This window comes from Danio rerio, chromosome 7 (assembly GCF_049306965.1).
Source record: "Danio rerio strain Tuebingen ecotype United States chromosome 7, GRCz12tu, whole genome shotgun sequence".
In the NCBI taxonomy this organism is placed as follows: Eukaryota; Metazoa; Chordata; class Actinopteri; order Cypriniformes; family Danionidae; genus Danio; species Danio rerio.
In genome coordinates this window covers 74994008-75020047 of record NC_133182.1, presented here as the reverse complement: position 1 = coordinate 75020047, position 26040 = coordinate 74994008, and the positions used below count along the sequence as shown (strand labels likewise).

The following is a 26040-nucleotide window of genomic DNA, read 5'->3' as shown; positions in this document are numbered from 1 at the left end:
GAATGATAATATGTATGGCTAGGTAGAGATAATACAGTCAGAATGATAAAACGATACACAAATGATAAATTAACAGACAGACATGTATTTAAATGACACGACCTAATATAGGCAGGCAAGCAGACAGACAGATAGATAGAATGAAAGAAGGACAAACAGATGGCTGGATAGAATGATAGAACTGTAGACAGACAGAAAGAGAACAGTAGATAGATGGATGGATAGATAAAATGATAGAACAGCAGACAGACGGATAGAGAGTTAGACTGGCAGAATAATAGAACAGTAAAGAGATGGATGGATGGAATGATAGAACAGTAGACAGACAGAATGATAGACAGACAGAATAATAGAACAGTAAAGAGATGGATGGATGGAATGATAGAACAGTAGACAGACAGACGGATAGAGAGTTAGACTGGCAGAATAATAGAACAGTAAAGAGATGGATGGATGGAATGATAGAACAGTAGACAGAATGAATGATAGACAGACAGAATAATAGAACAGTAAAGAGATGGATGGATGGAATGATAGAACAGTAGACAGACGGAATGATAGACAGACAGAATAATAGAACAGTAAAGAGATGGATGGATGGAATAATAGAACAGTAGACAGACGAAATGATAGACAGACAGAATAATAGAACAGTAAAGAGATGGATGGATGGAATGATAGAACAGTAGACAGAATGAATGATAGACAGACAGAATAATAGAACAGTAAAGAGATGGATGGATGGAATGATAGAACAGTAGACAGAATGATAGATGGATGGATATGGACCGGCAGAAAGATAGAACTAGTTAGACAAAATAAGTGAATGACAGGCAGACAGAATGACAGAACGATAGACAAATTGAACGATAGAACAATGGACAGAGAGACAGAATGAATGATAACCAGACAATGATAGAACGATAGACAGAAAGAATGGATGGACGGACAGATGACTGAACTCGACAAACAGAATGATGATAAATAGGCAGAATGATAGAAACGAAGACGGATTTGATAGATGGACAGAACAGTAAACAGAAAGAATGAATGATAGAAACAGAGAGAATAGTACAGTAGACTGCAACAATGATAGATGGATAGACAGAATGAATGATAAACAGACAGAATGATAACGGTAGAGAGATAAAATGATAGACGGACAGACAGACAGGATGAATGATAGAGAATGATTTAATGGTAGACAGAAAGACAGAAAGGTTAGATAGATAGAATGATAGACGGACAAACCGACAGATGGATAGGTGAACAGGCAGAATGATGGAACTAGTCAGAATGATGGTACAGTAGACAGATACAGCGATAGATAGATAAACTGAACGATAGAAGGGCAGAAAGACAAACAGAAAAGTAAACAGAATGATAGAACGAAAGAGGCAGACCCATAGACAGACAGACAGAAAGGAACACACACACACAGACAGATATATATATATAAACAGACCGATCAAACAGAGTCTCTCTGATAAAAACATTCAGCCTTTAACTTGACAATCAACCGAACAGGTGTTTCATTTTAAATGCTAATGAGTGAGAGCCAGCATTTGCATGAAGATACAAAAATAAGAAGTGGTGTGATCAAAGCACTGCTGAATGGACACTTTTGAAGGTGGTTCCTCCTTTTGTTTCTGTATTTTATTCATGGATTTTTGCCTTAATTATACAGGAATGACATGATGCAGATCAGACTCGCACCTCCAGCACCACTGCTGCACCCCAGTTACAAAAGAGAGACAAATTTGTGGTTTGTGATGGTTATATTGAGCAAACATAGCATTTTAGAAGTCTGTTTATGCATGCACACACACACACACTTCAAGACTCTACTAACAGTTAAAGAGCTGAAACAGGTATTAATACACTACTTGTCAAAGCTTCAATCTAAACACTCATAACTGAATGGAAAATGATGCAAAGCCACAGGAAATCACGTTGTCCTCCTTTTCATCTGTAAATAAAGAGAAACACTCGTGTTTTTAAATGCTCACAATGCTTAGTTGTATTAAATGTGCATTTGGAACAGTAAATCTGTAAAAAAAAAATAAGTCTATTAAAAAAAACTACTTGGAATGTCAATCAGGTGTACCTGAATACTTTCATGACCAAACAACATTAAACTATTTGCTTTTATAATCACATCAACACTTACTTTGATGTGTTGACTAACATGCTAAAACATGTGTAAAGTAGAATATAACTTTATTTATTTAGAGTTACTCAGAATTACATTCAGTAAAATGAATACATGTGAATAAATATAGGAAAATAAATATGTGACTCTGGACCATAAGTGTCTTTTTTTATTATTCAGATTTATACATCACATGCATTATTAGGATATGCTTATATTCGGCCAATGTATAACTATTAGAAATCTGAGAGCTTAAAGAAATAGATTTTTTAAAAGAAGAAGAAAGAAAGAAAGAAAATGGGGGAAAAAATGAAGAAAGCGTTCTTGCAGGACTCCCAGAGTTCATCAAGATTCCTTGGACTCATCTTCAATGCCTCCTCTATCTTACCCCAGACATGCTCAATAATCTTCATATCTGGTGACTGGGCTGGTCAATCTTGGAGCACCTTGATCTTCTTTGCTTTCAAGAACTCTGATGTGGAGGCTGAAGGATGAGAAGGAGCGCTATCCTGCTGGAGAATGTGCCCTCTCTTGTGGTTTGTAATGTAATGGGCAGCACAAATGTCTTAATACCTCAGGCTGCTGATGTTGCCATCCACTCTGCAGATCTCTCGCACGCCTCCATACCGAATGTAACACCAAAATATTGAGAATCACTTTTTAAAGGGGCTTAACAATGCATATTACTAATTTAACATTGCAATTTGATACATTTACAGTAGGAAATTTGCTAAATGTTTTCATGGAACAATCTTTACGTAATATTCAAGTTGTATCGGTCAATTTTATTTTTTTTAACATATATAATTTTTATTTTTATTGATGTATTTTTGGCCAAAATATACCCATGCAACAAGACTGGATTTCTGGTCCAGGGTCACATTTTAAAATGTACAGAATTCCAACTTCCTCATTCCAGTTATTAAAATTATTATTTACATGTCACACAGTTTTCAAAATAAATTACATCAAAATAGTCAAATAAATCCACGTTAACCATATTCCAAAAATAACAGAATTTGTTATCACTTATAAAGACGCACTTGAATAGATTTTCTGCCATCATTGACTCATCCTCCACTTGTTCCAAACCACTTTGAGAATTTTGTCTTCATAAAGACAGAAGATATTTTGAAGAATGTTGAAAATTGGCAACTGGCATTTGTTTTTCCTACCATATATGTCAATGGTTACCAGTTTCCAACATTCTTCAAAATATCTTCTTTTGTGTTTATCAGAACAAAACAAAAGAAATAAATCTCAAACTGGATTGGAATATGCCAAGGGTGAGTAAATGATTGAAAAAAAAGTTCATTTTTGGGTGTACTATCACTTTAAATGTGTCAAAATGACTCTAAAAAAACACCCAGCTAATTGCACTTAATTTAAAACTTAAACTACAATTTATTTTATTTTATTGTAGTACCGTAAAACATTCGGTATGCATTTTAGCATATTAGTTCTGAATAAATTTTCTCCATTATAAATGGACCTCGTATAAATATACAAAAATATTTTTCTTCACAAGTGAACACTTGAATGAGAGCAGTCAAACCATGATCCACATGTAATATTGGCCATATGCAAGCACACACACGTACCGTTTGTTTTTAGCACACATGGTTGATTAGAGTGGGCATGAATTGTCCAGAACAGATCGTCGTATCAGTACCTCGTCAATCTCAGAGTCAGTGGCACCCTGACACACGCACAAAAAAATAAAATAAAGAGCGTCACATTCAGATAATGCAGCTGATGAAACGTGAATGTGTGTGAGAATATATGTGTGTGTGTATGTCTTACTTACACAGGCTAGCCTGTGAACTGCTTTGGGAGATGTTAAAAGACTCTGAACCCGTTTCTGAACCTCCTCCCACAGATCAGGAGAACTGCAGAAAACACAATTAGCTCAAACCCACCACAAAGCAATTCATTGCTATACCTATTGCTGACACAGAAGAGGCCGGTTGTACAAAACGAGATGAACAAACTCAGAGTTGCAGAGACATTTCGGTTTGACAAAACCAAACCAATCCAACCTGGTTAAGGTCAGGTTAAAAAAAACTTGAATGGTTATAAAAATCCTTATTATCATTAAAAAAAAATGTAGTTAGTTTAAAAATCTTGTACAACATTAATGATATTGTAGTTCTGGAAACATCCTACTTTTGTTTTTCCGTCTGATTTTATGGTGGGTTTCTTTTGATCACCCCCTGACACTTTAAAGAATATCTCAACGGCTAACACAAGTATAAAAGCCTCATCTGTTTTATGAGGTCCATGCGCAGACAGCAGAGGTCTGCAACGCAAAGTATAAATCAGCTTTAACCAAAAATAAAACCTGCTTCGAAGTTAGTGGTGTAGTCCAAGTTGATGACAGAACCTTATTAAAGCCAATCCACCTTCTTAAACCCAAAATCTTTTTGAGTTTCCTCAAACTAAACACAAACTGGCCTCTGATCAGTTATTTGAAGAAACTCTGGCTATTGCAGTAGCTTAAACTAATACAGATTGTGTGGAATGGATTTGATGAGGAAAATATGAGTTGGTTCTTCAAAAATAACATCCGTTAAATCCATTCATGTGTATCTACCTGGGGAAACGCTTGTAAACATACCCGTTTTGCCTGTGGAGCAACGCTTGTAAACATACCCGTTTTGCCTCTGGTGCTCCACACTGGAGGGACTCGGGATGGAAGATCCTTCATGTCCCATGAGGGAATGATAACGGTTCACTTCATCAGCGATGTCAAGGAGATCGTCTGTGTCTGAAGAGTCCTCGTCAGCCATCTGAAATAAGCACAGTCTGTTTCTGACAACTACACTCAGTCAAAGACAAAATGATTATCCCTCTAGTGAAATTATTTCTCAAATATTTCTTAAGTGATGTTTAAGAGATCTAACTTTTTTCCCTATTATATTAGTCTTCTTAAGCCTTTAAATTGCACTTTACGCTGAATGCTGGTATCTTGCAAAACAACTAGCATAATTTCAGAATCGATATCACTACAATTCACCAAAATTGCACAATAGAAGTTTGGAAAAATGTTGCCTGGTCTGATGAGTCTTGATTTCTGCTGCGACATTTGGATGGTAAGGTCAAAATTTCTCAGACTGTTTATTTTTTAACATGACAATTTCAACGACGAGTTCACTGTACTCAAATGGCCTCCACAGTCACCAGATCTCAATCCAATAGAGCACCTTTGGGATGTGGAGGAACGGGAGATTGGCATCATGGATGTGCAACCAAAAAATCTACAGCAACTGCGTCATGCCATCATGTCAATATAGAGCAAAATCTCTGAGGAATATTTCCAGTACCTTGATGAATCTACGACATGGAAGGATTTAGGCATTTCTGGAAGGTCCACACCGGAACTAGTAAAGTGTACCTAATAAAGTGGCCGGTGAATTTACAGACGCAAGCATGTTCATCTATCAAAACCGCCAACAGCACAGTATATAACAACCGCACGCAAAGTGAAAACATTGCAATGCAAATCCATATAACCTTGAAATCAGCACACAACAGATCTAACATTAACCTTGTATAGGGGGTGCACCGTTCCCGGATGTACTGCAATACCGGGTCGATACGTGGAGTGGACGGAGCAAGCCCCTATTCCATCTCCCTGTTCCAAAAATCAATTTAATATATGGTGCCCGGGTAGGGCACGTATCAGATATTAAACTGATAAGAACAGATACTACACTTGATCTTAGCCAAAAGGCCGAGAAGCGATACCCACAAACTGTCAGCAGGAGGGACCGCCTTCCGGGAAACAGTAAAGACATTGTCGGCGAGCCTTTTTACACCTTTTAAAAACCACACAATCATCTATATATGCACTTATAAACACCAAACTCTCTTATGAGAAGTTGTTTATGTAGCTCGTTTTAAAATGAAAGCGGTTTTAAAAGCAAAAACTGACTGGAGGAGGGACTATTATAATGAGCACTACTACCCCTCCAATCCAAAGCATGGATTCTACTTTAGGAGTATTTGAAGATAAAGCGGTTATAAAAATCACAAAATGTTTCAAACAGTGATGAAATGAAAGCGCTTACAACACGAGCGCTGAGGTAAAACGCATGGAACCAACACAAGGCAATGTAAAACACGCTTTTATACACGGTAAGGGTTCGCCCCCAAGTGGACACAAGAGGAATTGCATAAACACTTTCTCTTCTTACCAGCACAACACTGCCGCATGTAACAACCACGCACCTGGAGCACACCTCCCCCTCCCTAATGTCCGACGCGACATCTACTTCAGGTCATGGAGTCTTTACTAATGAGGTGAACCGTCGGACATCATGCAAAGACAGTGCTAAAGTGCTTCAAAAACATGAGTAACCACATATAATGCATACGTATAGTGATTAAAAGCTAAATAACGCTGTATAAAACAGCAGAACTAAATTATACTACATTCACCTACATTTGTAGGCGCCTCCCTGTCCTGTTACAACTAACAAACAACGCCTAAAACTAACGTTAACTTACAAACAAGGCAACATACAGGTTCAGTAAAATGCAAACAGTAAATATGGCTGCCTATAACGTTAAAGATGCATCTTGAGGCGGATATAATAAGGACACTTTCACTAGTGAGAGCTAGTAAATAATCATGAATGTTTTCTGATAATAAAAACACCTGTAACATTAGGCACATGCAGCATTTCTCATCTGTTTGGACGTTACAGCACATAAATAAACATTACAGACATCTCTTTTAATCCACTACATAGACAACACTGGCACGCTCGAGTGTAGTGGATTCTCCATTAGATGCGCACGTTTGTCTCGCTCGCCTTGCACAAACTTTACGAGCCTAAACATATTTATCTTCGTGGCACAAATAAAGTAATAAAATATTAATCTCAGTGACACAAATAAAGTAATTAACGCGCAAACTAAAGTCCACCGACGCATCCAAAACGTAACGACGCTAAAATACCAAAACGTTACCTGTGTTACGCCGGAGTAACAACGGAGTAACAGCAAAACTGTCGACAAGTTCGACGAAATATGACAATAAAAACATTTGATTCTCGACTAGTGTTATATAAAACGTTTTAAAACACTCACCTGAGAGCACGAGTTGTAGTTTTTCACCGAACATCGCAAAACTCACCGCGAACTCGAGTCCCACACAGCATGACGTTGCACTTGCAAACTTGCGCGCGTTCACGAGACAAGGTGAAAAATCTTCCCTGAGGTGTTATTTAAAGGTGTAAATGTAGGACTGACACCTAGTGGTTGAACTAGATATTGCAGTCCAAATTCAAAACAATGGAGAGCTTTTTTTTCTCTTGTCGACAACACGCAGGTTGCCAGATTGACGATACAAACCCTCTTTGTATCTTATCTTTATATTATGCTTTATTTAATGTATATTTCTTGTTTGTCTATTATTATTTTTTAATACCTGTGTTACGCCTATGTCCAATGTTAGACTAGCAAGGCCACAAAACAACGGAGTAACAGCAAAACTGTCGACAAGTTCGACGAAATATGACAATAAAAACATTTGATTCTCGACTAGTGTTATATAAAACGTTTTAAAACACTCACCTGAGAGCACGAGTTGTAGTTTTTCACCGAACATCGCAAAACTCACCGCGAACTCGAGTCCAACACAGCATGACGTTGCACTTGCAAACTTGCGCGCGTTCACGAGACAAGGTGAAAAATCTTCCCTAAGGTGTTATTTAAAGGTGTAAATGTAGGACTGACACCTAGTGGTTGAACTAGATATTGCAGTCCAAATTCAAAACAATAGAGAGCTTTTTTTTCTCTTGTCGACAAAACGCAGGTGGCCAGACTGGTAGCACCAACATTAGCGAGCTTATTTTGAATTACTTACACTCTTTGTATCTTATGTGTATATTATGCTTTATTGTATGAATATTTCTTGTTTGTTTAATTTTATATTTTATTATTTTTTGATACCTGTGTTATGCGTAGGTCTAATGTTAGACTACTAGCATCACAACAAAACAACGGAATACCTGCAAAACTGTTGACAAGTTTGACAAAATATGACTATAAAAACATTTGACTCTCGACTAGTGTTACAAAAAACATTTTAAAACACTCAAATGAGTGCACGAGTTGTAGTTTTTTACCAAACATCGCAAAACTTGCCGCAAACTCGAGTCCTACACAGGATGGCGTTGCACTTGCAAACTTGTGCACGTTCACGAGACATATCTTTCCTGAGGTGTTTAAAGCTATAATGCGTAGGAATGACACCTAGTGGTTGAACTAGGCATTGCAGTCCAAATTCAAAACAATGGAGAGCTTTTTTTTCTTTTTAGTCGACAACACACAGGTTGCCAGATTGAAAACACCAACATTAGCGAGCTTATTTTGAATTACTTACACTCTTTGTATCTTATTTGTATATTATGCTCTTTTGTATGAATATTTCTTGTTTGTCTATTATTATATTTTGCTATTTTTTGATACCGGCGTTACGCGTAGGTCCAATGTTAGACTACAAGCATCGCAACAAAACAACGGAATAACAGCAAAACTGTCAACAAGTTAGACAAAACATGACTGTAAAAACATTTGATTCTCGACTAGTGTCACATAAAATGTTTTAAACCACTCACCTGGGCGCCCGAGTTGTAGTTTTTCACCGAACATCGCAAAACTCACCGCAAACTCAAGGACGAGAACAACACGGGATGACGTTGCTCTAGCAAACTTGCGTGCGTTTTTTTTTTTTTTCACCCGGTCTCTCCTCTACCGTCGACATCACGCAGGTTGCCAGATTGACTACATCAACATTAGCAAGCTTAATTTGAATTACTTACACTCTTCGTATCTTTTTGTATATTATCATTACTTTTATATAACTGTATAGGGCCCAAAGGTGATCCTTGTGGAACCCCACAGTTACTGATTGTGTACACTGATTGATGATTACCAGGGCAAACACATTGTTTCCTATTTGCTAAATATGAAGTCATCCATTTAATAGAAATCCACATATACATAAAGCACTGTCTATTTCATTCATATCTTTGTTCTATTGTGTTCATTTATGCTTGTATTTTTGAGTATAGATGTAACCTCGCTGGTCCTACACCAGCCAAACCGATCCGACCAGGTATCGAACCGGCGACCTTCCGCATGAGGGTCAGTTGCTCTACCAAGGAGGCTAAAGACCACAGCCTCTAACATTTGTCACAAGAGCACCTTTAGAGGTCACAGGAGTGAGGTTTACCTGCACAGCACTTACTAGCTGGCCCCCGTTATATAGTGAATGACACATGATATAAACAACTAACCCAAGATCTGGAATAGCTTCTTCTCAGGTCTCCTGAAGAAAAAACATGCGGTGCATATTATAAGTATGGTTTAAAAATTAACATATTGGTTAAACAAAGCATGTCAAATTTCACCAAGCTAAAAAAAAACAGCATGAACAAATATGGCAAATACATGTATTGCAGCGTTCATACCTGCATCTATCAATGGTTTTGATCGATGTGGTGACAGACTTCTAAATCTGGGCTTTCTGGCAGAGACGGGTGAATAACCAGAAGATCTCTGATCCTACAGCGCACAAAATAAAACATACAGAGATTTAGAAACAAGAAACTAAGGCCTAATATTCATATGTGCATATTTGGCGACAACTATGTGCACATGGCAGGATATAAGCATGCAATACTGTATTGTCCCAAGTTAATATGGTAAAACTTACATCTTACATTTAATTCACACTTATTTATAAAAGCACTTCTTACGCCCACAAAAGTGTTGAACATTTCATTGGTGCACCGATTAGTGTGTGTTTGAGTGTTATGTCAAATGTTTACACTTATTTAAAAGCACCACTATTAAATTGACATTCATCAGAGTATTGAAGAAGCTTATTTTAATATACTAATGCTAAAAATATGCAAATTTTACAACTGCCCTAGAGATAAACAGATGAGTTTTACCATTTCTGAAGCCGATATCCGGGTCTGGTAAGAGCACTTTTAGCTTAGCTTTGCATAAATCATTGAATCGAATTACAACATTAGCATCTTGCTAAAAAAAAATGACCATTGTTTAGATAATTTTCTATTGTATTTAAAGCTTGAGTCTACTGTAGTTAAATCAACATAGTAAGTTGATTGTGAAAAGTTGCTATTTTCTAGGCTGATATGTCTAGGAACTACACTCTCATTGGAGCTTAATAATCAAGCAACTTGGTGCTGTAACATGGTGGTGACAGGAGCAATGATATTATGCAGCACCAGAAAATAGTCCCTAGCTAGGTAACTTCCAGTGTAATATCATTGCGCCAGCTGAAGCCATGGTACAGCAGCAAAGTTCCTTGATTATTATGACAGAATTAGAGGAAATGCATTATTTATATTTATTATATATCTAATTATTTATTCATATTTATTAATGTATATTTATTTATTTACCTATAATTAATTATTTATATTTATTATTTATTTAATATTTTATTATATTAAAAAGAAAAAATATCAAGAATCGTAGTTAGCTGTTAAGCAAGATGCTAATGGTCTAATCCAATTCAATGATCTATGCTAAGCTAAAGTGCTCCGGGCTGACCTAGAAATTGTCTGAATGGACAAAAACATGTTAAAACTCAACTCTTTAACTAGGGGAGTTGTAAAATTAGCATGTTTTCAAAAAATGGGTAGTGTTCGTTTAATGTGATGTAAATAAAGCTCTTTACATACATTCTTACAATTCTGAGTTATAAGTGAGACTCAACCATTTAGTCTTGCTCACTTAAACACTAGCACCAAATACAGAAAATACGTCATGCAAGTAGACATGTGGTCAAGTGCAAGAGCTTGTGTGCCCTCTGCTGGTCATCACCAATTTATCAAAAACCAAACAAACAACCAACATCTTATCTCATCCACCATTCCCACAACATATCTTTTTTCCTAGACTATTGTATTTTTAATTATTTATCAAGGTGTGGAACACATTTATTGAAGATATTTATTCAGAGACATGCATACTCCCACAGTCCAAAAACATGCGCTATAGGTGAATTGAATAAACTAAATTGGACATTCACACACTACTACACTTCACTTTGGACTGTGGGGGAAACCGGAGCACCCGGAGGACACCAATACGAGGAGAACATGCAAACTCCACACAGAAATGCCAATTGGTCTAGCTGGGACTCGAACCAGCGACCTTCTTGCTGTGAGGCAACACTGCTAACCACTGAGCCACCGTGCCACCCCCTGATTATTTTCTGATACCTGGTCTGTGTTGTGGTTTCTTCTTTGACTGCATGGAGCAGAGGAGAGATGTCTAAGGGATGAGCTGCTGCTCTGTTTTCGGGACTTTCTAGAGGTTTTCCTCCTCATTCTCCTCTACAGATAAAAAAACAATGTTTTCAACAAAATAAAGCAGTAAAGCTGATCATTTCGAAATCTATGTTTGTTTTTACCACAGGAAGAGTTAGGAAGCCATTGTCGCTGGAGATTTCACTGATTGTTGTCTTCGTGGAGAACTCTAATCTTGGAGAGATACCCTGAAATGATCAGTCAATATAAAAAAAAAACTATTTTAATTTAATTTTAATAATGCAGATATTTATTTTTGTTCTAAAGATGAAAGATGCTAGAGGTGTTTCCTCAGTCTAATCTAAAGAAAACTCTATTTCATCACACTTTAACTTTCTGAGAGAAGATAATCAACATAACGCCACATTCACACGGGGCGTCAGCGTCAACGCTTCCCATTCACTTTGAATGGGTGACGCCAGGCGTTGCCGAACTGCAATGTGGATCCGTCAGCGCCGCTTCAGAGACGTTGCTCACTGCAGGCCAAATTTCATATTCACAAGAGCAAGTTTTGTAAGTGTAAACCTTTTTTCCCTAAATTTAAAATTGAAATGAAAATGTATTTTGAGTGTATTGATCAACCAACTTAGAAGCAATACGAACAAGGACTTTGATTAAGGACTTGGCACTTTTCTTGGACTAAATGAGTAAAAACCCCAGGATTGTTGCTGTTTGATTCATGACATTTGTTGTTATTGTTTTTCAAGCATTTAATAAAATATATATATATTTAAAAAAAACAACGTAAAAAAAAAAAAAAAACGTTGTTCGCTGGACTAGCTCAACTTTTCAAGCGCCGACGGAAGCGTCAGCCAATCAGATCGCTGTATGCAAATACACCAGCTAGACAGTGGCCTATTGCTGACTGAATTTCATTGGCTGATGCTTTTATGACGATCGTTTTAGCCCCAACTTCAGACACGCCTTCAGTCAAGCATTGACGCTGAAGCCCCGTGTGAATGGGGCGTAATAGTTTAATAACCAATTTCTTTTGTCTTTGACATGATGACAGTGCATATTATTTTACTAGTTATTTGTCAATATATTTGTATTCAGCTTAAAGTGTATTTTAAAGGCTCAACTTGGTTAATTAGGCAAGTTAGATTAAATTGGTCAGTCAGTGGACAATAGTGGTTTGTTCTGTAGCCATTCAAAGACAAATCATTTCTTAAGGGGCTAATAACATAGACCTTCGTACATTTAATTTGTTTAAATTCCAAAAAAAAAAAAAAAAAAAAGACTTTGAATTTTTTTTTCTCTAAACCAGGGGTGGCCAACTCTTTTGCTGGAGAGCCACCTTCCTGCAGATTTCAGTTGCCACCCATATCAAACACACCTGAACCAATTGATTAGGACCTGAACACCACATGATAATTACGGGCAGGTGTGTTTGATATGGTTTGCAACTGAAATCTGCAGGAAGGTGGCTCTCCAGGAACAGAGTTGACCACCCCCGCACTAAACATATATATTCCCTATATAATTATTATAATATATTCCCCATATATTATAATTTCCTTCCTCTGTTGAAAATCACTCTGGAAATATTTGGAAGACAATTAAGGACTAATAATTGTGTCTTCAACTGTATATACATAATTATATGCAATAATTTATGTAAGTCTTTTTTTTTTTACTATCTGTAGTACTTTCTGAATTATGAGTAATAAAAGGAGTTTTTTTAATATCACCTCTGAATAAAAACCTCTGACTATATGTCACAAAAACAACAACAATAACTTTAAACCAGACTCTATCCAATGCTCAAACAGGTATGCAAATTATTGCCTTTTTTGTATATAACATTGCTGAACTTGAAAACATGTTTGCAATGTCTAATTACAAGGGCAAGTATGGTGATTATTAGTGAGGGGTTTTTACCCTATATGATTTTCACCATGCACTACTTGACAAAAGTATTGTCACTTATCCAAGTGTAAGGAACACCATATAATAACTTGACTTCTAGTTGGTCATTTGGTATCAGAAGTGGCTTACATAAAAGGCAAAGGCCTCTAGATTAAACTTATTTAACCAAAATAAAATATGATCATGCCTTTTAAATATTTAATTAGGACAGTAAGGTCATAATGCAGTGGAAACAGAATGAATATTGTGTCTGACTCCATCATGAGCTTGGAGGACTGCATCCATACATCTCTGCAATGACTCAAATCACTTGTTAATAGGGTATATGCCGAGCTAGTGCTGTTCCCATGCTAATACACTTCCGGTGAGCTGTTATTGTGAACTTTTTTCCATTTTATACAGTTCCTTATACAGCATCGATGTTATAATGTCATTAAAATACATTCAGTTAAATAAACTTTAGCATTTATTTAGTTGCTCAAGCGTAAAACGAGACAAAAAGATGTTTACTCGCATGCGCCCGTCAGAATCGGCAGGCTATCGCAGAAGCTCCATTGAATATACTGGGGTAAAATAAATGCTCATATTATAAAGACATGACGGGGGAAATGTAATTTAATGCAGTGCTTCTTGTACAATCTGAGACCCACTTTAAATCGGATATCACTCAGCCAGTGGAGATCGCTGATTTTTAAAGAAAACAGACCTTAAACGCACCAGATTTTGCATTGGCATTCAATTCGCCGGAAGCGATTAACCCAGGTTACTGGCAAATTAAAAGTCCTAGTAGCATGCTTCGGCATATACCCCATAAAGTAATCTGCAATGGCAAAGAAAGCGTTCTTGCAGGACTCCCAGAGTTCATCAAGACTCTTTGGATTCATCTTCAATGCCTAATCCGCTATCTTACCTCAGACAGGCTCAATAATGTTCATGTCTGGTGACTGGGCTGGCCAATCATGGTTCACCTTGACCCTCTTTGCTTTCAGGAGCTTTGCTGTGGAGGCTGAAGTATGAGAAGGAGCGCTATCCTGCTGGAGAATTTGCCCTCTCCTGTGGTTTATAATGTAATGGGCAGCACAAATGTCTTGACACCTCAGGTTGTTGATGTTGCCCTCCACTCTGCAGATCTCTCACACACCTACATACTGAATGTAACCCTAAACCATGACTTTTCTTTCACCATTTCTGTGAGATTCTTGGGTCCATGTGGGTTCCAGTAGGTGCAGTATTTGAGATGATTGGGATGCAGTTCAACAGATGATTCATCAGAAAAATCGACCTTCTACCACTTAACCAAATGATCAACTAGAAGTCATTATTTGTTGCTCTTACAACTGGGATCGAAGACAAGACTTTTGTCAGGTAGCAAATAAGGTGAGTACTAGAGTTTTTTACCCTATTCATCTGCAGTGTTTTGAAGAGCACTTACAGGGAAAGTGGGATGTCGAGTCATCAACACCTCTCTTTCCACTCCAGAGAAAGACGGGACCAGCTTGGGCTCTGGGAAAAGAAAACTTCTAGCATCTTCTTCAAAACTAGCCAGTATTTCTCCAGCTGCAAACACACATTTTGGTGTGGTGGTTAGAAATCTGCAACATGAGCCATTTAGTCATATCTGAAAAGTTAATACAAGTTGTACCTGGAGGAATCAACTGAATGAGTTCAATTTTCACTGCTTCATCTGAAGAGGAGGAGAAATACACATTATTAACTAAATGAACAAATTGAATAGATTTAAATTAAAAGGGGTGACGCGGTGGCGCAGTAGGTAGCACTGTCGCTTCATAGCAAGAAGGTCCCTGGTTCGAGCCTCAGCTGGGTTAGTTGGCATTTCTTCATGGAGTTTGCATGTTCTCCCCGTGTTTGTGTGGGTTTCCTCCAGGTACTCTGGTTTCCCCCACAAGACCAAAGAAATGTAAAATATATGCTCTATAAGTTGGTGGTTCATTCCACTGTGGCAACCCCAGATTATTAAAGGTATGACGCCGAAAAGAAAATGAGTGAATAAATTAAAAGCCTTTAGTATTGAAAAGACTGTTTACTTTCATGACTTTGTTTCTAAATACACTTCAGCTGAAGGTAATATAAGTACTCAATTTAATACTTAAGTGCACTTAAGTGTAAAAGTACTAATAAAGACCACTTTGATTCTTTTTAACAATAGTTATTACTCTTGTGAAATGCAAGTGTGCTTAAAAGTATTGAAATTATTAGTATTAATAAGCACTACAAGAATATGGTTAGAGTTAATGATAAGGGTTAAATGCATTATGCGTAACTAATTGTAATTACTACAGTAAGTACATGGAACATGTGTAACAACAACACCTTAAATAATAATTATTACCTAATATAATGCTAATGAAACCCAGCGAGCACCTTGATGTCAAAACAACATCAACGTCAAAGAGCAATTAAGAAATGGTAATCGTTTTGATGTCAAAACCTTGACGTCCGTTTGACATCCACACATTTATCCCCCTTTGACCACCAAAATAACAACACAGAGAAAGTATCCTAACATAAATAAGTTTTACTCATCTGAAAGCTTCAAATTCGAATTGCAAATTTACACTGGAATAAATGTTGTTTCCAAACTACCTTGATGTTAATACAACTCCAAATTGAGGTCTAACATTGACGGTAAAGGATAAGGGTCAGGACAGTCCTGTAATCGATTTTTGATATGTTTTCTGATTTCAATTTAATGCTTTTTTATTTTAATAACATTTTTTATTGAATACAAGAATAATAACATCACTGCATCGAAGAAAAATACAATAACAACAACAAATAAAATAAGAAAGAAGAGAGAAAAAACTATTGCAAAACCTCAATCTTTAAGAAAAAAAAATTATCATAATCTTTAAGAAACGTATTATTTTCATTATTATTAATAAGCTTAAGAGATTCAATATAGTAAGAAATTTCAACAAGGAAAGTATTAAGTATAAGTATTGTTTTTAGGAACTTATTTGAATTCAGTGTTAGACATCAATTTGATGTCGTTTTGATTGACATCAAGGTAGACAATTCGAATCATTCTGCATTTACTGAAGTAATTTTAACACCAAGATGCCCGCTGGGAATAAAAAGGCACTTAAATGTACTTGATGAGTTTTTTCAAATATAAATCAACCATTTTTTCTCAAGATAACAGAAGTATAAAAAAAATAAATGAGAATAATAGAAATGAAGGAGGAGAAAGAATAAGCAGCAGCTCACATTGAAGAAATTCAGCTATGGCTTCAGGATCAGTGGCATAATTCAGTATCTACAAAAAAGAGTTTATAAAACACTAAAACAACTATAATAGAAAGACAATAATAATAATAATAATAATAATAATAACAATAATAATATCCCTCCACCTTTTCGAAGCGGATTTTCTCGCGAATCAGTATCGGAAACACTGCAGGAAGACATTCAGACTTTCTGTACCGATTCATCAGACTCACACTGAGGTAAACATCATCTTTAGCGGGCAGATGAACCCCTGGACAGGTAATCTACAATAGAAATATATAAAACTTTTGACACACAACATGCCAGTCACAACATAACTTACTGTGGTTATTCGTGTTAGTTAGTTAGTATACGACATGTCTCTGACCGTCTCAAAGTCACTCATTTTAGTTGGTAAGCTTGATAATTATCTATAAATAATCCCTCACCGCCCTCAGGTGGAGCTCAACGATCACTTTAACCGCTTTGTGAGGCATGTTGTGTCCCGTTGTTACCGCTAACAAACTGTTATTTTCTCAAGTTCACCCATAACATGGACAGCTCAGGAAAAGCGTCGCGTTTCCATGGCATTGGCATCGTGTGCGGCGCCAACTCCAACTCATTCCTGCCATTCGGTTCATTTGAAAGATCCGGTTCAGTGATTCATTTACGCCTCAACGTAACAGCGTCATCACGTGTTGCCTGAAATTCTGCCGTGACATTTTACGTGAGTACTATTTACATGTTAATGTTATTTTTTTTTACATGTTAGTGTGTCGCATTTCACCTTGTTGACATTCTTTAGCATATATATATATATATATATATATATATATATAAGTGTAATTTGAATCAATGTATTACTACATTTAATTTAAAACGTCTTTGAATGAACAAATGCCATTTTAAAATGCTACTTGGGTTAATAGGTGTTCTTGTAGTGTGTAGCAGTTCTTTCATTACCTAATGCCTGTCTGTCTGTCTATCAAAATGTTGTATATTTTCTCTTATATATTTGGTCATATCTATAAAAATATACCACTCCAAGTAAACTTTTGCTAACTAATTTGACTTCGAATAAGATTTATCTTATTGCAGATTTCCCACCGAACACAACATGGGAACTGTAGTTTTATGTCATTTGTAGTTCATGCTAACGTTTCTCACATCATAAACACTGCCTTTAAACCGAAAAGCACATTGTACATCATATATTGTTGTGTTTATTAATATTGATAATATATACTGTTTCCAAAATCATTTGTGTGGATTCACTTAAACATACACAACAGTGGTGCCAAACATCTAAATGAAAACATGATCTAAAATGAAAAACAATGGAGATCCTATATGATAATTGTGGACAAGATGACAATCATTACCAATTTTCCATACTTAAAGGAACACTGTGCCTTTTTGGGGGGGGGAACTACTAATATTGAAGAGTTGAGTTTTACCATTTTTTTTATCTATTCAGACGATCTCAAGGTCTGGAGCAGTTTTAGCTTAGCTTAGCATAGTGAATTGAATCAGATTAGACCATTAGCATCTCGCTGTTGAGGTAAAGTAAAACTGAGACTATTTCCAAAAAAAAAAAAAAAAAGGGGGAGTGTGCCTTTAAATATTGACCACGTTTCCATCTAAACCTTCCATCGTAGGTATAACAGACTGTTTATTTCAATACGGAGGAAAAAAATGACAACAGACAAAACTGGTGTGCGTTTGATTTATATGGTCATCATCAAGGGTACCAGAAATACAGCTGAATACCAAGATTAAAAAAAACAAACCTGCAAATAAAACTTGCACTTTCAGATTTACAACTTAAAATCAATCTAGCCATCTACATTCGCTTAAGTACAATAATAAAAGAAAAATCAACAGCATATTAGACTTATAGCTGAAAACAGAAAACACTTTTAGTCTGATTCCTCACTGACCAGCGAGTGCTGGACTGCACATGCTAGTTAGAAACCATCTAGAAGGAGCAAACGTCGCTTTATGGTCAGAATGGTTTGAAATGAGCTTGACTAAGAAAGTTCTGCATGTTATAAATGGCCACATAACTGCTTATAAGCTGGAACAGATTTAAAATGTTACCGCATCAATGGTATTTAGTTATTATATTAGCGCTAGTGCTTGACAATTTCGCAAGACACCGTTTTAAAAGAAACTGCTTCTGATGAAACATCAGATTTCAACGTGAGACCAAAAGGATAAAAATGTAAAAGGAGATATGATAAAAAAAAAAAAAAAACGAAAGCAAAAGTGCATCTGATACTTCAGTTCTGAGAGCTCTAGGCTGCCAGCATGACGTCTATATATTGTTTAAGGAGGAAGGAAGAAGGGGTCGAGGGTGTGTTTTCCCTTTGGCTCTATTCTCCATACACACTCTCGTCACTGTAGGCGATGTAGAGGAAGAAATCTTCTTCGTGATGTTCCTGTGGGGGACAAAAATCAATTATTAAGATACATCCATGTTGATAAACAGGGTTCCCACTCTAAGCCTGACTTTTCCTTGACTTCTAATGACTGAAAAGCTAAATATCCATGACCTATATTGAGCACTGGGGGCTCGTCCGGGATAACTGCCAGCAGAATTATCCCGGACGAGCCCCCGGCGTATGACTGACATTGCAGAGGGTTTCGTTTTGCTGCCCAGAGCTCTGTATGCTTTTGATTCATTAAATTGATTGAACTTATTTAAAGCCTCTGACTGACAATTGAATACGGGGGACTAGGAGAGTCCAACAGCACTAAGCAGACAAATATGAAAATATATCTTTAATCACATATTTTTGCTTCGCATTTGCTAAAGTGTGAAACATAGCTACACTTTTTTTAAAAATCAGTAATTTTACGGTTTTTCAAATAGCTAGGGTACAGGAAAAAAAAGTAAAATAACGGCAGTTAAATGACAGAAATTTGCAGTAAAATAACGGATATTAAATGACAGAAATTTACAGTAAAATAACGGATATTAAATGACAGAAATTTACAGTAAAATAAAGGATATTAAATGACAGAAATTTGCAGTAAAATAACGGATATTAAATGACAGAAATTTACAGTAAAATAACGGATATTAAATTACAGAAATTTGCAGTAAAATAACGGATATTAAATTACAGAAATTTGCAGTAAAATAACGGATATTAAATTACAGAAATTTGCAGTAAAATAACGGATATTAAATTACAGAAATTTGCAGTAAAATAACGGATATTAAATGACAGAAATTTACAGTAAAATAACGGATATTAAATGACAGAAATTTACAGTAAAATAACGGATATTAAATGACAGAAATTTGCAGTAAAATAACGGATATTAAATGACAGAAATTTACAGTAAAATAACGGATATTAAATTACAGAAATTTGCAGTAAAATAACGGATATTAAATTACAGAAATTTGCAGTAAAATAACGGATATTAAATTACAGAAATTTGCAGTAAAATAACGGATATTAAATTACAGAAATTTGCAGTAAAATAACGGATATTAAATTACAGAAATTTGCAGTAAAATAACGGATATTAAATGACAGAAATTTGCAGTAAAATAACGGATATTAAATTACAGAAATTTAAATTTAAAAAAATTTCTGTAATTTAATATCCGTTATTTTACAGTAAATTTCTGTAATTTAACTGCTGCTATTTTACATTTTTTTCTGGCACCCCAGCTGGCGGAAATAAACGTAAAATTACAGATTGGTTTTTTACAGTTGAGACTAGAAGTAAGATAGAATTGCTTTATTTTTAATCTTTTCAATTAGGCTATAGCATTCATACAGTGTTGATTCATATATTAAATAATAAATCATTTAAACAAATCAAAGACTTTAAAAATGTTACTAAAAATCAATTGCAGAGGCAAAATAATAATAATTTGATACATTGAATTGCATTTTTTCCTTTTTTTCCTTGTCTTCTAATGACTGAAACGCTGAATATCCATGACCTATAATGAGCACTGGGGGCTCGTCCGGGATAGCTGTCAGGAGAGCGGGTGGCATAGTTGTGCTGTTGCTGGTGAATGGTGATGTGGAAACGCTTCATGACCTATAATGAGCACTAAGCAGTATATCTTTTAATATCTGTATATCTTATATTTATCTTTATCAAAGAAAAAATAATAATAATTTGATCCATCGATTGCATTATTCTTGGCCAATTAAGGTGTTTTTGGCAATTGTGACCGGCCAATTAATTTCAATCAAGCCAAGACCACATCATCCAGCCGATCTCGGACCGATTGATTTGGGGAGGATCCGAGCACGATTGCTGGATTCACACATGCCAAACGAACTTAATTAAGGTGGCAGGTTCCGAAACAAATGTCTAGGTGTGAAAGCACCCTAAGAACAATAATATACAGAATAAACAAACAAAATATACGTTTATTCCCCATAAAGACGATAAAAATCATTATAAAATGATTTGATAAGTCCCCTTAAAGTTAAAATGTAAAAAAATGTAGGTGTTAGCATCACTATGTTAGTGTTATAAGGTTATCTATAATTAACTGTGCTCCGAAATAGTGACAACATTAAGAAAATATAAACATCAATCAAGTAATCAACAAGTTATTTAAACAAATTTTTGACCAATCAAATGCTCTCTAGTACTTGCTACATCCTGCCTCCTATAAGACCCTGTTGCTGATGCTGAAATTGGTCATTTGTTCACATCAAAAAGCGATTAAAACCAAGAGTTCACCTAAACACTTGAAATAATAAATGGTAGCTAACTGTGTTGATTTACATAATCTACATCTATATAATACACAGACGTGGACAGAATTGTTGGTAGCCTTCATTTTTGTCCAGGCCAGATTCATGAGTTTGGCTTTTTAATGCTTCTGTTGAACCACAACTCCAAAGCAATGTCTTATTTTCATTAGTGTATTTTCAGTAATATTTGATTAATCCTCACTTTTTTCATTTTCAAGTTGACCACTGGGCGACATGGTGGCTCAGTGGTTAGCACTGTCACCTCACAGCAAGAAGGTTGCTGGTTTAAGTACCAGTTGGGCTAGTTGGCATGTGTGGAGTTTGCATGTTTGCATGCCGGGTGCTCTGGTTTTCCCCAGTCCAAAGACATGCGCAGTAAATTGGCCGTAGTCAATGTGTGTGAATCTAAGAGTGTATGGGTGTTTCCCAGTACTGGGTTGCAGCTGGAAGGGCATCCGCTGTGTAAAACATGCTGGATGAGTTGGCGGTTCATTTTGCTGTGGTGACCCCTGATGAATAAAGGGACTAAGCCGAAGGAAAACGAATGAATGAATGAACGAATGAATTTGATCACATTAGTTTTTTTTTCTTCAAGGGAAGGATGCCATTTATATTGTCCACACCTGTATATAAAAAAATCATATCCAGGACTATCTAGACTAGACCATTTTAGTCCAAGGAAAAGACATTTAAAATTTTTATGATATTCTACAAATTTCATCCTGTGGGATCCCTGGAAATTTTTTTTAAAAAACAGTCAACATGTAAGAGGGCGTTATAAATACCTGGTACAACTGGCCCATGGTGGCGGAAGTAGGGGGAATGACGTTGTTTACAAAGAAGAAAAGAGCATCTTCAGCTCTTAGGTGGATTCGTTTTCGGATGAGAAAGTAAAACTGGCCCACTAAAATATAAAAAAAAAAAGTTAAATACAATGATGCATACATTTTTAAAACATAAAATACATTTCTCAAAGCGTTAATTTTTTTGACAGAATCAGAATTACTGCTATTTCCATAATGTAACTAATGTGTGAGAAAGAACAGATTATTAGTTGAGAGAAAATAAGAAAAACTGTAAATATTATGCAAGAGAAAGTATCGAGTCCGTAATGCATGATATAAATAATTCAAGCTTCAAATGATAGTATATTATCAGAAATGAGAACACCCACATTTTTAACCTGTGAGGAAGTGCACTAATCTTTTAAGGAGGGAGGGCTTTGGAGAAACTACAACTGTTACAAAATTCAGAGGCTAGAATTGAGTAGGAACAGTGCAAGTGAGCACATGACCTTTATTTTGAAACAATTGCACTGGCTTCCTGTCAGTTTTTCAACTGATTTTAGAATTCTATTGCTAGCTTATAAGGCAGAGAGGTCAAACTCAGTTCCTAGAAAGCCACAGCCATGCAGTTTAGTTCCAACCCTGCTTCAACACACTAAAGCTGCGGTCACACTAGGCTTTTCCTCCCATAGATTTCCATTCATACACACGCAAATGCGTCACCGGAAACGCAGGGTCATGCGTTCAGTTTCGCAGTTTGCAAAGTTCAAGCTTGGTGAACTCCAACCAGCGAAATCGCATCACTTGACTGCGTGAGACCAATCGAGGATCAAATCATGTCATCTCTGGACAGAAATTGAAAACAAGGAGCAATCGCTCGCTTTTAAAAATGTCTACGCTTGTTTAATCCCGCCCCTTTTCGCAGCGCCGTACGACAGAATATCGCATGCTCAAACTCTAGTGTGGCCGTAGCTTTACTGGTAGGTTTCCAACAAGCATAAAGGACTCAATTAGTTTGATCAGGTGTGTTTAATTAGGGTTGGAAATAAACTGTGCAGAGCTGCGGCTTGACATCCCATTGTAAGGTCTTGGATGTCTTGCACAGTGCTTTGATATGCTACTTTTAACGATGTTATATAAAATAACGTCTATTATCATTGTTATTATTGAGAGTGTTTCAGACAGATTAAAAATAGAGGTAATAATAATAATACATTTTATTTATAATGCGCTTTTCTCAGTCCCAAAGCGCTAAAGAGGTGCTGCAATATTGTACAGTGTGTGAAAAATAAGGTTTGACCTATTCTAAGATAAGGTCCTTTTAAATATGTCACTTAAAATGTCATCTGATCTTGAAATGACTTACCAGTCAGATCAGAAGGGACCAGGTATTTCTTCTTGTCTAGGTCACCTATTCTGGCTTTAGGAGCTTTTTCCACAATTACCTAGTACAGAATAAAAGAAACACTTTTAAATATAGACATTTTAAATGTACAGTTCAGGTAGCCTTAAGAGATGTTTACGTTACATAATTAACAACAAAATGATGCATTTTGGCCATTCATTTACACAACAACAGTGTTTTGTAGGCCTGAAAAGGCAGTTTTGAAAATGTGTTTCCCAGTGATGGGTTGCTGCATAAAACATGTGCTGGATAAGTTGGTGGATCATTCCACCGAGGCGGTTCCAGATTAATGAAGAGACTAAGCTGAAAAGAAAATAAATGAATGAAATGCAAAATGGGCAACATGGTGGCTCAGTGGTAAGCACTGTCGCCTCACAGCAAGAAGGTCGCTGGTTTGAGTCCCGGCTGGGTCAGTGTGCATTTCTGTGTGGAGTTTGCATGTTCTCCCCATGTTTGCATGGGTTTCCCCCACAGTCCAAAGACATGTGCTTTATGTATTTTATGACACCACAAAATAAACGAAAGAGCATAATATGAAACAATAGACTTTTGTTTCATCCAAACAATATAAATATAGTCATATTGCATAGCTCCAGCATGCAGTGTTTCTTTTTTTACCTACCAGCCTGGCAGGCAGAATACAGTGCTTTTAGTCATTTTCATGGATCAGTGTTGTCATCATTAAACTTTTTAGTACACTGCAGTCACTTAAACATCCCCTCAGATGAAACGGCAGGTTTATTTTCAATCGAAATCTTATTTCAAGCCCACAATGGGAGATTTTTGGCTTCGAGCAAAGAGGATCTGAGAAAACCTGTGCTATTTTTGACAATTAGGCTGCAGATGAGGAACAAGATAACTGTACGAAACTCAGAAGCCCAATACGGTGTTTGTGCTTTTTGTTTTTGTTTTCTCCACAATGTAAAACGTTCATTTCAGGATCAGTAATTTAAAAAAGAGCTTGGAAAAAAATGACAAAGTATTCTAGTGAATTCGTCAGTGAGCAAACATTATATGTACAGCATTGAATATAGACATCTTATAGCAAAACGAAGTCTTGTGAGCTAATGTCAGGTTCAAACAAATAAATACATTTTCTTGAGTCCTAAGTGGTCATAAAACCCAGGAGACTAATAAAAACATATCACAATACAGAACAATTCTAAATATGTGTTAAATAACAACTACATTATCCACAATGCTGAACGAACATGCAAAGAAATGAACCAGCATGACTATAAAGTGCAAAAAACACCAACATAGATCAAAATGACAATTGTTTTTGGTTTTTATATATAAATAAAATGAAATATCTCTCATATTTGTAAAGAACAAGCATTTCAAATGGATCCAACATAACTCTACATTCTCGCGTAGCTTCATATAATACAGAACATGGTTTAGGATTTTCCTATGATAGCTAAATATGCTTAATCATGCAATTGTTGCTTGCTTTGTTGTTTATAAGGCAAACGAATGGCGATGTAAACATGTTGACTAGTGTATAGGACATGGAGGCTATTTTAAGAATCAGCCCTATCACCCTGGTCATAAATGTATTATTTTACCACACAATTGCGAAATAAGATCATACACATCCATATAATACGCTTCTTATTAGACTGTAAGAGTTCAATCTGTTCACCAAGCCTAATGGATTAACGTTAAAGCAGATGAGACAGTTGAAAACAAAGCGACCCGAAGGAGTATTGAATCATTCGCCTTTAAAGCAAGTTTAATTTGAACGTATTGTTTTAACGGGTTAAAATACGCTTTTAACAAGAATCATCTATGTGTTTTTTTATTTAAATAATGAAAAAGAAACCATGTTACTACAAACGAGGCCTTTATCATGTTCGCCCTTCACATGATACAAAAGCTAAATCTGTTTGTATTAATGCACATGATGGTAAAAAAGAACAATTAACGACAGATGAGTCAGTTTTATCACAAATATAGCATCTGAATAAGGAAAAACACATCAAATACTTCGCGTTTTACGTTTGTTGTTGTTCATTTAACGCTAGCTTCTGTTTACACATCTCATACGACACAAACCGACTTACAGGAACCCTGTCTGGATATTTCTTCCTGATTTTCTCTCCCTCTGATCGCCTCTTCTCAAAGGGATGCTCTTCTTTGTATTGGAACTTCATGGTGGTTGCTGTTAAGAGTAAATTTGTGTCACAAACACACACAGTGTTGTCAGAGATGTAACCAGGCGCTTCACACACAGCAGCTGTGCTTTCCCCTCGGCGCATTAACACACGCAGAGTTTATTTACATTATTTTTTTAAGTAAAAGTCGCTTTTTAAAGAAAACCTCACTTTCGAAATTAACTATTTGAAGTATTTACATCAACATCTGTTGAAGGTGCTCGACGGTTTACTGGTGTATTCTCTGAAATCTTGTTTTGTTGACTGAGGTGAGAACTAGTTTTTCAGTCATACTGTAAATGCGTGAAGCGGTGCTGCGGTCGGTCATATGACCGTCTCTACCCACTTCC

General features: G+C 36.2%; 2 protein-coding genes and 1 non-coding gene across 12 annotated transcripts; all 3 read right to left on the bottom strand.

The window, feature by feature from the left end:
* Nucleotides 1–1629: 1629 nt before the first annotated feature.
* Nucleotides 1630–17191, bottom strand: spata6l (spermatogenesis associated 6-like). 10 transcript variants are annotated; one of them, XM_073906293.1, is made up of 13 exons: nt 16994–17191; nt 16752–16889; nt 16606–16678; nt 15020–15061; nt 14810–14934; nt 11613–11696; nt 11422–11535; nt 9634–9727; nt 9460–9491; nt 4805–4941; nt 3960–4041; nt 3754–3851; nt 1630–1969 (listed from the first exon to the last, which is right to left on the bottom strand). In XM_073906293.1, the coding sequence occupies exons 5-12, from the start codon at nt 14831–14833 to the stop codon at nt 3780–3782; spliced, it is 639 nt and encodes a 212-aa protein (XP_073762394.1). In that variant the 5' UTR covers nt 14834–14934; nt 15020–15061; nt 16606–16678; nt 16752–16889; nt 16994–17191; the 3' UTR covers nt 1630–1969; nt 3754–3779.
* Nucleotides 5707–5897, bottom strand: LOC137496265 (U2 spliceosomal RNA). Its single transcript, XR_011016459.1, has one exon. It is a non-coding gene; the product is annotated as a U2 spliceosomal RNA (small nuclear RNA).
* Nucleotides 17192–18317: 1126 nt separating the features above from the next.
* Nucleotides 18318–25990, bottom strand: gabarapb (GABA(A) receptor-associated protein b). The gene is made up of 4 exons (NM_001386387.1): nt 25601–25990; nt 23496–23574; nt 22130–22248; nt 18318–19046 (listed from the first exon to the last, which is right to left on the bottom strand). The coding sequence occupies exons 1-4, from the start codon at nt 25688–25690 to the stop codon at nt 18981–18983; spliced, it is 354 nt and encodes a 117-aa protein (NP_001373316.1). The 5' UTR covers nt 25691–25990; the 3' UTR covers nt 18318–18980.
* Between the last annotated feature and the right edge of the window lie 50 nt (nt 25991–26040).

What these genes read in the sequence shown, in the direction of transcription:
- spata6l (XM_073906288.1), bottom strand. An exon ending in AGAAAATCCGCTTCGAAAAG is followed by an intron (nt 16,655 to 16,751) that starts GTGGAGGGATAT and finishes TCTTTTTTGTAG; the next exon opens with ATACTGAATTATGCCACTGA. An exon ending in CTCGACATCCCACTTTCCCT is followed by an intron (nt 11,697 to 14,809) that starts GTAAGTGCTCTT and finishes TGATCATTTCAG; the next exon opens with GGTATCTCTCCAAGATTAGA.
- gabarapb (NM_001386387.1), bottom strand. Translation starts at nt 25,690, where the DNA reads ATGAAGTTCCAATACAAAGAAGAGCATCCCTTTGAGAAGAGGCGATCA. An exon ending in GGTCCCTTCTGATCTGACTG is followed by an intron (nt 22,249 to 23,495) that starts GTAAGTCATTTC and finishes TTTATATTTTAG; the next exon opens with TGGGCCAGTTTTACTTTCTC. An exon ending in CCATGGGCCAGTTGTACCAG is followed by an intron (nt 19,047 to 22,129) that starts GTATTTATAACG and finishes TGTCCCCCACAG; the next exon opens with GAACATCACGAAGAAGATTT.